The sequence below is a fragment of the Lycorma delicatula genome, chromosome 12 (assembly GCF_047948215.1).
Source record: "Lycorma delicatula isolate Av1 chromosome 12, ASM4794821v1, whole genome shotgun sequence".
NCBI lineage: Eukaryota > Metazoa > Arthropoda > Insecta > Hemiptera > Fulgoridae > Lycorma > Lycorma delicatula.
In genome coordinates, this window is record NC_134466.1 from 20,022,524 (window position 1) to 20,037,708 (window position 15,185).

Genomic DNA, 15,185 nt, shown 5'->3' on the forward strand with positions numbered 1-15,185 from the left:
GCTCCAATATGTATACGCTATTACCTTTCATATCTTTGTACTAATTTCTTTATTCCAGACGTCCAATACCCCTTGAATTTCCTCTTGATTTTCGCAGTGACCATATTGTGATCCAATAGCAAGTAATGTTCTAGATGGTATTTCTTCCTTATCTTTTTGCTTCAATCTTTTTCTTATATCATCCATAGCTGTTAAAATACAAACAAAGTTTACTATTTAAAAGCTGTGGAATATTACTCTCCTGGACTAAATTTTTTTAAATTCGAAATTATTCAGTTTGAAATAAAAATTTTCCTGTCTTTATTTTATATACATATAATTATAATTTTTTTCCTAATTTTCGTTTTTGTCTTTTAATACCAGATCATGGATACTAGGGGTTCTTTGGTGGTTGGGTTTTAATTAACCAAATCTCAGGAATGGTCAACCTGAGAGTGTGCAAACTACACTTCATTTACATTCTCATCCTCTGAAGTAATACTTTACAGTGGTTCCAGAGGCTAAATAGAAGAAGAGAAAGAGACAGTTAATTGAATCTGTGATATAAGTTGAAATCATCTACCTGGAAGGTATGAATCAAAGGAAAAAATCAAATGATTCTTTGATTTGAAAAATGACTTTTCACCAAATTAAATGATTATGTGAAGGACGTTGGAAGTTTGTCAAATATCAGAAATAAACAAAATATAGCAGAATAAAGGGAATTTTTAAAAATAAAAGGGATTAAATTAATGGTTGTTTTAACCTGTTCTTCAACAGGATACTAAGTTTGAAAGTTAAACAGATGTATTATTTTTCAACAGATTTGTTTTCACAACTCATCATAATTTTCATACCTGTCTGATATACGGCCCTTGCACCATGTATGATTTATTGCTTTACATTTTCATCTAAATATTTTAGTCTTTGTAGATCCAATTTCTGTTAATTTTTAATCTTTCCTGATCTTTTAGGCTTCTCTTCTTTACACCTTCTGTTGATCCTTCTAGCACTGTTTTCATGATATCTTTTCGCCGATTAGCTTTCCTATTCTGAATTATGCTTGCTCATGTTCTAATTAAGATTATAAGCTTGTTCGCTCTCCTCATGATTTTTTCATTTTCTGATTACTTCATCCTGTTATATTTGTACTTGATCTTTTTCAGGCAAATTATATGGTTTTCTATTAGATCAGTATACTTCTACTGTATATTTCTTTCACTTTCTCCTTTTAAGTATATCTGTTTTACTTTTTACTTTTTTTTTACACATAGTTCATATTACCCTTTTCTTTCTAACTTTTCTCTATCTGATAATTCATCTGCAAGACATTTCTCATTTGTTTTTTGAATCTTATTCAAAAACTTAAGCCTAAATACTTATTCATTATTCAACTTCCTGTAGATCATCTCAACTTCTTCAACCTTCCTGTTTTTTTTTTGTTTTTTTTTATAATTGCCTGTTTTCTTGTATTTTTTCAATCACCTATCTGGTAAGCCATTGCTTCCTTATTCTTCTTCCCTTAATAAAGTTAACTGTTTTATTCCATTGATATTCTAATAGCATCTTTAATATTCAGAAAAAATTCATTTGAGCAGTTGTCTTCTGCATTTCTTTTTTCTCATTCTTAAAATAATTTCTCTCTTATTAGAACCATGTTAATTTGAACTAATATCTGTTTTGGTCTGCCTGACAGCTGAGAGCTGTGCGTCTGCGGGGAAGTTCAGTTAAAACATCACCTGATGTTTCACTGCCCTACTCTTGGAGAGGCCAGAGACTGGGCCACACTGGAACTTAGAGGTGAGGGGGAAAATTGGCTACTCACTAGCAGCGAGTCAATGTGGCAATAGCCACAGTCAGACTGTGTGGAAGTTCCTTGATGCAGTTGCTTTGTTAATCCAACATCAGTAATTTACTTAAGGGAAAGACTCCTACTGCACTGTTGTGGGAAGCTAACCTAGAGATATATGGTTAACCACCAACCAATTAAGGCTTCACGCAATTTAATATGGTGGACAGGTACTTGTTGGCATTCAGCGACCTAGGTGTGGCAGTGAATTGCTGTCTAGACAAAGTAAATTTAAATTTATGAATGCCATCTACATTTTTAGTAGTTGACGAGGTGTGCCTACCCATTTTAGTAAAAATATGACAAGTGAGCGGTTGGGACACATAAGCTGGTGGTGTATGACACCGCACTTAGTCCGCTCACACTGTTAGGTAAGCTCTAGAAGCTAGTTAGGACATTGGTCGCTAAACTGTTTTGAGGCTGAATGCCCATTTGTGGCACAGACTTTCAGTTTTAAGCTTTAGGGTGACCGAAGGGGGTAGTGGCAGGAGAAATGCCAAGCAAACCAAATTCTATCTTATCCACTTGATGTAATTTGTTCCACCCTCCATTTAGTTAATTTTTCAGCTCTTTTAACTCCCTTCAGTAGTACTTTTATTTCTACTACCAGAAGTACAGTGCATTTTGAAAGTTGCTGTGCACTGTTATTATGGGAGTGTAATGAAAAAAATTTCTTAATTATTACTTGGCATTTTTATTTCATTATTTTTAATAGAAATGGATATTATAATAACTGGAATAGTTTATAAAAAGTGTTGAAAATGACCTCTTCAAACATCAATACAACACTGCACATGTTTCAGTTTGTTGTCATACACTTTAATAACTGATGTACTGGAATGTCTTGTGCGAATGCCATTATTGCAGTATTTAGTTTGTCAATTGTGTGTGGTCTGTTGCGATACACTGCTCTTTTTGTTCCTCCCAAGGAAAGTAATACAAGGGAGTCAGACTGGGCAATTGTGCAGGCCAAAAACCCCTCAAAATGATTTGTTTACAGAAGATATTTCATAAAAAATCATTGACCTGTAAGCTGTGACATCACCTTGTTGGGATATAGCCGTAATTAATTTTCTTCTCATTTAACTGAGTAATGAGGGTTGTTAAAACAGAACAATAATAATAACTATCAACTGTATTTTCAAAAACGGCTGGACTCACAATGCGCATTCTGTTCACATCACACCAATCTCCAACTTTCGCATCATATAAAGTTCTTCATGCAGTTAATAAGAGGTTTGTAGTCAACCACAGTTGTTTATATTGTAATTTAATATATCCTCCTAGTTGAAATCACTCTTTCTGTAAAAAACATAACCTTCAGTATATCTATGCAACTTCGGTCAATAAAACATAAAACCATTTAAAATAATTTAGTTTTTTGGCATGATCTGTTGGTTTCAGTTCTTGAACACACATTACTTTGTAGGACAAGAGATTCAGTTCTTTTCATACACCTTTACGTGTGGTAGCAAGTCTGATATCTTGCTGCTTCGCTAACTTACGCATTAGTTTTGTTGGAAGTTCTGCCATAGCATCTGAAATATCTGTCTGTTAATTTAGGTGGTCTTCCACTTTGATCAGCGCCTTCAACAGAGCCTGCTGCCTGAAATTTTTCGATAAGTGTTTGAAATGCATTGCAGTGAGGAACTTTTCAGAAAAATTGTGCTTCACTAAATCAGTATACTTGTCAACTTTATGAAAGGCATGTTCAACGTCTTTCGTGAATAGTGTATTCCTCTATCAAAAGAATCATTACTTTTCTCACAACTATTGATTCCAGTAAATGAAACAGCACAAATGTCAAAACAGCACTCAACATCTAATGTCTTGGTTTATCACTGAGCAATACCCAATGAACCACAGGCAACCAACCTAACACAAAAAACCAGAATGCATCACATGATTCTAAAGTATACCGTACAGTAACTTGCTGAACACACTGTTATGATCACTATCAATAAAAGTATCAGGAAGTCTACATATCTTGTTCATTGTATTTCTCAATTTCTCTTCTAAATATATAGTCAATTTTTTATGTTTTCATCTCCAGCAAATTTCCAAAAACTACTAAAGAAGTTGGAGATTTTGAAATCTCCAGCCTTCTTTTGTCGTTTTTTTTACTAGCTTGATTATTAGCATTATATTAGTATTTTTTAAGTGTTTATTATCTTTCTTCCACTTTCATTTCGTGTTCTCAGTCATCTCCTTTTGCTTTTTCATCCATCCAAAGTATGTTTGGGTGCCCTGCAGCACCAATTTCCCTATTATTATTCTACAACAATGTTTATATTACTCTTCCATAATTTTCTCTTTCTCTTAATACTGTACTTTAATAGTACCATCTTCATATTGATTAGTTCGCATATAAACTTGTATTAAAAGCCGGTCTCTGGGTTTATTCTCATTCTGACAGCAGTTTTTCTATCATTACTAAAAACTGTCCTAGTACACTTCTATTTTGTTTTTTTACAATTATTCCTATATCAGTTCTTCCTTTTTATTTCCTGAATTGTAACATCATCCTTTAATAACCTTACCCTTTCTCATTTTAATTTATTTACTCCAATTTCATTATTACTATGTTTATGTTCATCTCTCTTTTAAAATTTTCTAAATTCTTTGTTTGCAAAAATATTTATACGTTACATGTACCTGTACATACTTCCTTTCCATCTTTTGCTGACTTCCAGTTGCTGATTACCTAAACCAGGTTAATAAAATCATAATATATATCGTTATTAAATTCAATTCATTAAAATTCGCTATTGCATTCAAGTGTAAGACCAAAAAAAAAATCAGGAAAAAACATATACCTATTCAACATTTGTTACAAGTTTCTCTTTGCGCTCTATTGTACATGTGGTTTCTAATATGCCGGCTCTCACAAAGTTTATATTCTTGAAAACACTGCATAAACCATTCTAAATTATTCTGTTCCACATTTATCAGTGAGTATAAAAATCTTCAACAATTTAAAAACTGAGTATAATCTTTACATTTCAGGCAAGTAATTCAAAGAGTACATCGTAATATTAAATCCTAACATTGAATATTTATACTTCCTTCATCTTCTTCCACCAGTTGACCTTCATTAAATAGTTAATTTCTTTTTCCACCACCACTTTCAATTCTCTTCAGTATCCTCTTTAAAACCTCCCTTACTGTATACCTAGCATTTATTATGACTTTTCAGCACTGTCCTAGTCAGTTAACTGCAGTTTTATTTACTGATCGGGCAATCACTGTTCTATTCACTGCTAAACGATCACTGACAAAAAACATACTAAACGATCCGTTATCAATACTTTCTTTTAGAGCTATAATTTGGTAATCTCTTCCTGCATGTTTAACAAGAAAGACCTTCATGCCATGTATCTGGATAAAAGTCATTATGGGTTATTTAATTATTATTTGAATAATTCAAATCATCGTCTGAATTGCATATGTGAGGTATACTAAGTTTTTTACTTTTGCAGCTCCTAAACCATGCACATGTTTATCAAGAGCCTCTTAAAATTTTTGACACGAATTGTGCACAATAGATGCACGAGTATGTATTCTGTCTCAGCATGTTGACTAATACAACTGGTTTTGTTATTTTTTGTTTCCCATAACAGTTTTGAAGAACTGCAGGAGTTGTCTTTTCCCAGCATTTATTAATAATTCATACCGCATAGATAAATTGGTACCAATATTGTGAGCAAATTGCATACATTTTATTACAATACTGAATAATCACAAATAAAATCAATATTTTTATTGTAATAACACATAAATGGAGGAATGATTAAGTACTAAACTCTACCGACCGAATTCTAATGAATACACTACTAAATCTTCATCAATGTCTATTGAGTGACAATGGATAAAAGAAAATTTGAAAATGTATTGATTGGTTTTTTAAAAGAATAAGACACTGTCTTTTTTTTAACAGCAGTGACCATTTTCATATATAGTTTGTACTATCTAAATAAAATAGTTTTCTAAACGGGAACTATCTTTTAAATTTTTTTACAAAAAATATACAATGTAAATCATTACAGGTAAAAATTTTGTTATAATGCTATTAACCATAAAACGAAGGCTAATTAGCTATTCAAAACTTACATAATTGTCAATATTTTGATGTTGCAAACAGTATGTAAGACCAAAAAATTTAGATTTTGAAAGTCTGACTTTTTTAAACTGATAGCCACTGACGGTGAAGTTTAATATTTTGTATTGTAAAATATTTTTGTTTAAAAAGACCTGCAACTGAATAGTTTTATATATTAGAAAAAAATAATGAAAGGATATTTACATAAATATAAATTAAGATATTAAATAAGGCACCTAATAAAAAAATTAATGGTCATGGAAATTAATAAAATCAATAAATATATTCTTTAAACAATAGGTGCATTTGATGTAATAATTTATCACTGCATATAACAAAGTTGTGTTTATAAAATACACACAATATATATGTAATGTGTGTTTAAGTGTGGAACCTACAGTCCTAGTTTCAGATAGTACAGCAACAAAGTAAGTTAAAGAGTCATGGGTAGATCAATAGTCAAAGATGTAGTGATCAAATCCCCCAAAAAAAACAGGATACATCAACTCAAACTGATCCTCATAGTGTCCTTGGTATGGATCCAACATGCATCTGGCTGCACACTGCAGTGAGAAATGATCACAAATAAGGTAACAGTGGGTAGTAGATAAGGCACTGAATCCTCATGTTGAACACAAAACAAGTTCATCCAAAGTTCAAGTTCATGCAGCATCCATCTATTTAATCAATAATTTCTTTAGGAAATTGATGTATATTTATCAGGATAGAAACAGCCCATTAGTGATAAATGTTTTTGTATTTATTAAATTAATTATGCATTATTTATTTAATGTTTTGACCACCTCAAATATATGCTTTGCTTTTAGATACTAAGCTGATGAATCAGCTGAGAACTGGTTTGGGCTTCATGAAGAATTTTAGTAACTTTACTTGAATTTTAAACATTTAGAACTACATAAACTGAATATAAACTACTTAAGCAAACCCTAAATGTAGTAGCAGTATGTTTATTACATACAATTACGAGATAAACTTATCAAAGAAAATAGACAAAGATATAATCAAACTAGAATTAGTACTATTAAAGAGTACTCAGTACATTGATATTTGAGAGGTTAAAACAGAATAAAATTTGTTCTTAATAAATAAGGGTTTATAATATTACTCTAACATGAAATTAGATTTATGAAGTTACTTGATAAATTGTTATCTATCTCATTTATTACACGAATCTTTTCAAGGCATTCTTAATTATTTATACGTAAAATGCACAAAAATGTTAATGCACAAAAATAATAATATTACATGTTTACAAAACATGTAATATTATTACTTTTTTTATAAAAATATAAACCTCTGGGAACAAGATGGCAAATGCAGAAGCATAATAACATAGGCAGTAGCCAGGATTTTCTCCAGGGGGGGGAAGTATGAAGTTTTTTTGTTAAATATTGGTTTTATTTGAACATTTAAAAATACCAGAAGTAATAATTGCAATGCTAGTCGAACCTATCAAAATAATAATTCAGTACTAGCCTATGAGAGTTCTGTATTAATCCTGACAAAATTTCTTTCTCAGATAAATATTTAGCTTCCAGAAATCCTCTTTTTATGCACACTCATCATGAAAAGACTAAAAGCCGATTTTCTGTCATTGTTGACTGTAACCAAGTTTCTGTCCTGCATAAGGTGTTGAAGGATCTTTCGATAGTAAATATTGTGCAAGTGAGATAAGTAGCGTTCGTTTTTTGGATGGGTAGAACAATTGGATTTCTTTAACTATTGCAGCCAATACTACCTCCTTCAGTTCGGCATTTGGCACTTTTTTTCCTTTCCATTGGTTTACTAAAGTACAGATTCACCAAGGAAATCATTAAAATTGTAGTAACTAAAAAACCTGTAGTTTTTTAACAAATACTTATGTCATATCAAGCATTACATGAGGGTGTGATGTAAGCAATGAGAATGTGGGAAAGTTCTGCTCAGAAAAACGCTCTTCTAGAGACATTATTAATGAATCTATGTATGGAATAATTAGTGATCTTCTCCAAAACCTGCCAGGGGTCTATGCAGGTAGATTCGCAAGATGTTTCTGCTGATTTATAACTCGTGACATATTGAAATCTGTTGCAAGATGCTCAACGATTGTTTCTGCCTCTCCTATCACACTTTCACTTTCAACAACCGCATTTCCATGATGTCTTCTAATGATGTCAATGTTGTTTTTTGTGATTTCCACAATAAAGTAAGTCTATACTTGACTGAAGAGCAGCATGTACCACCGGTTGCAGTAGTTCCGAATATTTTGCTATGAGACAAACAATGAGACACTAACAATGAATTTCTGATTTTGTAGCAGCATAATGCATTTGAAAACCACTTTTTTCGTTGCATTGTTACCATGTTGACAGTTTTTCAAGCGCCATAAGAATTTGCACATAATGTTTCTTGAATGTGGCAATATTTTTTTATTTTTGAGAGCAATGGATTTCACAGAGCATTGGTATATTTGGTATGCATTTTTATTGAAGGGTTGATTCTCCAAAGAATCTTATTATTTCTTTTAATGTGGAGGCAGCATATTGTATCACTTTTATTTCATTTGAGCTGTTTACAACTAAATTCAGTTTGTGAGTAGCACAGAAAAAGTATAATGCTCTCATATTCTTTTCTTGAATAATTTTCTGGTGGACACCACCATTCATCCCTGCCATACTGGAACACCCATCGTGTCCTTGTCCAATGCACTTTTCTTGTTTAAGGCCTACCTTTTCTACAAAGATGTTAATTGCATCAATACAGATTTTGCATCACGTCAGTCAACTCTACAAGAACTAGATATTCCTCATGAACAATCATCTTTTCATCATCAAAAATCTAACCTCAATGGAAAGTTGCTCAGGTGCTCTGAGCCCTAATATGCCATTGCTCTTGTCTGCCAGGATACTGTAAGCACATGCTTTATTTATGTCAGTAGTGATGATGTCTCCAATGACGTCGCCACATAGGCTGATTATTTCATTTTGAATCCATGGTGGCAAGTGGGATTTTTTGTGCTCTTTTAAAATGTGGTCGCCAGCGTCAAGTTCATCAAGTCTTCAAAAACACTTTAAAAAACACCAAAGTTAGGTCATGTGCACCACAAAACATCACAATCGAAATTACAGATTCAAAAATTTTCTTGTTGGCCTCTATCTCTTGTTGGTGGACAGAAATCCGCTGTACATCAACGGTTATAATTTCAACAAAATATTTTTTTCTGCTGTGGCCGCTGATTTGTACCACTGAGACGACTTGTAAGATTTCACAAATTAGCGATGTCTTTATAGCGAGTAATGGACCTCACTATGAAAGAATTCAAAAGACTATGCACGTTAGTTGGTAGAAACAACACACAGTAAATGCACAACGCGCCCTTTAATTTTTTGGAGTACGCCAGCCGAGGAGCATTATCCGCCAACCAGCTGTATTTAAATTTTTGTTTAATTGCACGGCATCTGTAGCATAGTCATAACTTGTAGTTGGTGACAAAAGGTTTTTTAAAACTTCCATTTTTCGAGATGAGATCATACTCAACGAACGTCCAAGTCGGTGACCCGCACCGTTATCAAATATTTTTGATCCTGTACACAAGAACCAGATGGTAGTGAAGATCCAGTTGATTTTCACCAACATTCTGTTTCGATTTCTCTTCTCCGCCGCTATCACTTTCGATACTACTTTTATCAGGTTGCTTACTCTCTTTTCTCCCTAAAAGAAAATAAATAACTACTACTACACTTCGCAAAAAAATTAAAGCAACTTAGAATTTAGGTTTCTGAACGGAATTTCTACTAGAAACTTCAAGCTTAAAAATGTTTCTTTTTTTTTTAATCGTCCCAAACATTAATTTTTCACAAAATTACAGCGTTTTGAAAATTATTAAAATTTTTTTTTCGTTCGTGAGAAATGTTCTTAACCTAAATATGAGTTTATGGGTTTCAAAACCTTCTAATGTGTCTTTATTTTCAATTCTACAAAAGATATTGGAATAAGTGGAAAAACACAAAGAAACTAATGGAATGTTCAAATCTAACAGGCTGTGGCTGCGTACAGAATGAAATGCATGTGGCTGCGTACGTGAACCAAATGGTTCTGATTGAAGTTAGAAATTTTTGTGTCAAGAATGTGTTGTGTTTAACATAACTTTTGTAGTGATTGAATTTGATCACAACAAAAACTGGACTATTATGAATTTTAACCATTCATTACTAATCTATCAAACTCTTAATGTTTTTTTTATTATTGAACGACGGTATTTTTTAATAAACCTTAAATATTTTGTACAAGTTTGTTTTATTATTTGCAACTAGCAGAAGTAGCTATTTGTAAAATCAAACATTTCAAAATTCAAAACCGTCTGCTTAAGCAGAACTGCTGAAAAAATAGCTAATTTCAATCGTTATTCAAAATTATTGGAATGTAGTATACTTGTAATTATTTCCTTATTTACTATTGTATGATTTTTCTTAAAATTTCAATAATAAAGACAACATCAAAATCAGTAATATTAGAAACAAAAATTCAGTTTTCGCTTTTCCTGAAAATGTTAGGTTTGTTTTTAATTAGATGGTTTTGTAGCTCATCGATTCAAATAAAAATAATGTAGATACATACTTTTCTTGCCAAATAAGTTTCTAATATCCATTTTAGATTGCTACTGTTACGGGATTTTGGTTTCAACTAACTCAAATGCGTCTACTCTCTCAACTGACTCAGTAGCACTGATTGCAGCGCTTAACCAGGGAACAGAAGGTATTAGAACAACCTCGAACACACATTCTACAATTTTCGAGTTTTAGAGATCATCCTGACCTTGAACTTCCAGTTCCCCACTCGTTTATTGGTTCAAACACTCGTTCATTAGAGCGCTCGTGCCACCATTCAAACATGCTTTTTTTCCGCGCAATACTATTATAACAAACTGAAATTGACCTATAATTTTTTGCTTGCTAAATGAGCCAGGGGAGCGCAAACATTTCACCATGGTTATGCCTATGCATAATAAATTTAAAAAAGTAACTCTACGCACATTTTGCATACGTAATGATAAGCATATTTTGTTCAGTTTTAAATATGCTATTAAGGGAACTGAGTTTTCTTTGCAATCTAAACTTGAGTATTTTGATTAATTTTTAAATCAAAAATCTAAAACCGTAGCCGTCGCTATGTAATCATAAGAGAGGTACTGCTCATAATAATGGTAACCATTCATAAGAAAGACTATGGTACATAATCTCTTTAATGTGATGTTTCTTTTTGAATCGTTTTTATTTTTTTTTTAAGATAAACAACGCATTATAACTGCACTCTTTCTTTTTCCTGTTTAGCCTCCGGTAACTACCGTTTAGATAATTCTTCAGAGGATGAATGAGGATGATATGTATGAGTGTAAATGAAGTGTAGTCTTGTACATTCTCAGTTCGACCGTACCTGAATTATAACTGCACTCAAAGTTGTTTTTGTAAACTAATCAATAATGTATCAGCAACCAATAAATTGTTACACCTATTTATTGTTATTCATAATTTCTTGATTCTCAGTGAGTACAGTTTGTGTAATTTTTCTACTAAAAGGCACGACAACAAGAGAAATATACAATTCACTGATATTATATACTTTTCTCTCTTATATCCTGTTTTATCACTACTTAACATCTTATGTTTAACTAGAACTATTGGGGTTCTATTAAAGCCAATTTTCTGATATTATATAGTAAGTTCTATTTAACGTGCACTATACACTATAACTCCACTACGGACTATAATATAGATATACATATAGTTTGATTCATGGAATGTAGTTTTGCACAACTGTCTTACGGCAAGTTTTGGAAATGTCCACAAGTTTCCTGAAAGCAGGTCCAATCCCTTCACACAATATGTTTTGACATCTGTTATAGGACATCAGGAATAATGGAATTTATCTCAAAAACTGTAGTGTGAAGGGTTTGCCTTTAGGAAAACTTGTGGATATTTCCAACACTTGCTGTAACACATTACCAGTTGTGCATAACTACATTCCATGACTTAAATGAAATGTGAGTATCTCTGTATTATAGTAAAACGTGGAGTTATAGTGTGTAGTATCATGATGTACACGATAAAATGATCTCACTCTATTAAAGAAATCTGTTCATTAACTACATCTAAAACTTAAACTTGATTTCTGTTTACAGAAATGACACATGTTAATCTCTTGACTTCAGACTGAAAACAATTTTGTTCTGTTGTGAAAAAAATTATAAAATCTTACTGGAATCAGTTTATTGTTATATAATATTTATAAACAGATGTAATTTAAGGTACCTCCTTACTCTTTTGTGACGACTACTATCACCACACCACTTCCTCCGTTTCTAGCTCTGAAGGCCTTAACCAAAGTTCGTCTTATTGATCCTCTGACTGATATTACAGTCATCAGTTTGACATACGTCAGGATTTCAACGAAGCAAATGCCTCGGTAGATATTTCCATCACTGTTTTAACTCAATTAAAGGAATCACGTAGTCGCATATATTTTATAAAGTAATTAATAGAACAGTAAAATATTTATTTTAAAAGTAATTCATCTAAGCAAATCACTGCAACGAATCGAGTACAAAAGATAGTTTATATTTACTGATTTATATAAAACAAATGAATAATGACTTATATTGTTGACAAAATTTGATTTCATAATATTTTTTTTCTACGATACAGTACCAGATAATACTGCATTATATACCGTATTATTGAAATAAGATAAAGTATTAAATCATAGTACAAACTTTACTAAAACCCGACTTTTACCAACAATCAAGTATAAAATCGGTGGATATATTCGAGGCACAGGTGGCACTGATACTAATCTATGTTTACAAAATAACATATATGTCATTTTCATGTAACTTAAGAAACGTATTGTTTGTAGTTTTTTCACAGTAAATATACTTCGAGTTTTTTCTTTAAAATTATTTACGTAGTTTAGTTTAACAAAATAAGATGTGTCAGAATACTGACTCTTTCGTGTCAAGTCAAATAAATTAAAGAATTTCATTCCAAAACTGTCTTCCTTACTAAACAACCTATCATAGTTTAAAAAATATATTTCATATGTTGTTCCTGAGTGAATCACTCTCATAATAAAATCATGGTAAACCAAATGAGTAGTCGCCGAGCATTATTCAAACATTCAGCAAATTGTTATTTTCTATTCAAACAGTAATTTAACTAACATCACATTAATATAGTTATATAAAATGCTTCATTATACTGAAATTGTGTGGAGTTTGTTTTTAATAAAATGATATCACTGTCAGAAACGGTGTTAACCTGTTTGATTGCTGTAATAGCGATATATCGGTGGTAACGATTGTTAAAATGATGGAGTATTCTACTCGCCCCAGTTAAGTGCAGGCTTGACTTTGACAGATAGTATATCTACATTTTTTAATATTTTTCATTTCCTGACTATATACTTGAACTGTTTAGCTATAACAGCATACGATTCATAGCATTAATGCAACTAATAATAACAGCATTTGGTGTTACATTATATTATTCAAGTGAAAGTTTGATTATCGGGTTAAATGTTTCATCTCGGAGTTTTGGCAGATCATGACATTTCAAAAACAAAAAAAGTATCCATAATTTTAGTATCTAAATTCTCAGAATGATTTACGTACATCTTATATATGTATTTTTATTTCCTTTTTTTACTTTTCTTTTTATTGATTTCTTCAAACCGGAGGGAAGGATTTGAATGAAATTTGTGAAAATGGTTTTTGAATATGGAGCATTGAAGGCAATTCATCTTGGCACAGTACCTTATCGTGGAGAGATACGATCACCTTAACTTCCGTTCTCTAAATTTTACTCTAAATTTTAAGAGTAGAATAATTTTTATATATAAATCTTATTTACATGCGTTCTCATATATTTCAATTTTCTACTTCAATTTCCTCATACATAGCAGTTTGTCGAGGGCCAAGATCTCGGTAGTCAGAAAGTTATATAACTTTGCCGTCTAATGTATCTATATATTTCAATCACGCGCATATAAATATATGTATATATATATTTATATACACATTCGTGTGTGCGAGTGCACGAATGAAACAAATAGTTCATATTTTATATTATGTTTTCCTTAATACTTGAATTTATTGCTTTTTCCTTTTTAATTGCTACATATGTATATTTCAATAAGTGTATACTTACAGGGCTAACAAATTTACATATATATGAAAACTGTAATTCAAACTGTACGTAGATATTTGGATTGTGTTTTAACCATTTTTCTTCATGTACATTTAAATATGGAGTTAGCCGATTAAAAAAATTGTTCGCTGTACTTCTGGTATTTAAACGTAAAGTACATCTGAAAACAAACGTAAGAAAAAACAAAACTTAGGATATTATGCAATTTTTATTTACTATTAAACACACATGCTCATGATATATTATACACGATAATGATAATTATATTTTTGTATGTTTTCTAAATTATTAAAAAACTGAAAATCCACCTTACCAGCAAATTAAATGTATCTCTTTAGATCTTTCAGTACTTAGACCATCGTCAGGAGAATAAAATAAAGTAAAAAATTTTAAATGATTAAGCAGTCATGACTCTTTGCTAGTATAGTAGCTGAACTAGCAAACGTCATGACTGCTTAATCATTTTAATTTTTTGACTTTATTTTATATCCTCCTTACGATGGTCTATAAATGGAAAATCTAGACACATATTTAATTTGCTGGTAAAGTGAATTTTCAGTTTTTTCATAACTTATTAATTATATCAGCGGTAACCATGTTTGAGAATTTTTTTTTTTTTAAATATATTGTTTAAAACATTTAACGTTCTAAAAATTTTATTCAAGTAAAAATGCAAATAACATATAAAATTAAATTAAATGACAAAAAAAAAATTAAAAGAGTGCCCAGGAAAAGTAATATATCGTTACATTCAATTGAGAGTTAATATAGAAAAGGGTTCTGAGTACAAAACAGTTAAAAACTTGTAATTAATAGAATAATTAATAGTATAATATGTCCAGGTTCAATTGTCATGTTGACCTTTGACCCCCTGAGTTCAAGTTGAGGCAGAACCTCAACATATGTTTTCCAAGATTATACCCAGTTAAATTTACACGCTGAAAGAGTCCATTTACTGCAACATATATAGCAAAACACGGGTTTCAGATGCGTCCAAAATTACATCAAAGAACCAACTAAGAAATTGACGATTGAATTTGGAAATCTTTTTTCACGG

General features: G+C 31.4%; 1 protein-coding gene across 5 annotated transcripts in view; it reads right to left on the reverse strand.

Annotated features, from left to right (window-relative positions):
• The window catches only part of LOC142333431 (uncharacterized), an 86,427-nt gene that overhangs the window by 907 nt on the left and 70,335 nt on the right, over positions 1-15,185 (reverse strand). For 4 of the 5 annotated variants that reach the window (XM_075380504.1, XM_075380502.1, XM_075380505.1 and 1 more), the window contains 2 exons: positions 14,129-14,288; positions 5,939-6,085 (listed from right to left, as the gene is read on the reverse strand). In XM_075380504.1, the coding sequence (XP_075236619.1) occupies positions 5,939-6,085; positions 14,129-14,288 (307 nt within the window). The remainder of the gene's footprint in view (positions 1-5,938; positions 6,086-14,128; positions 14,289-15,185) is intronic. The other variant, XM_075380507.1, reaches the window with a different exon arrangement.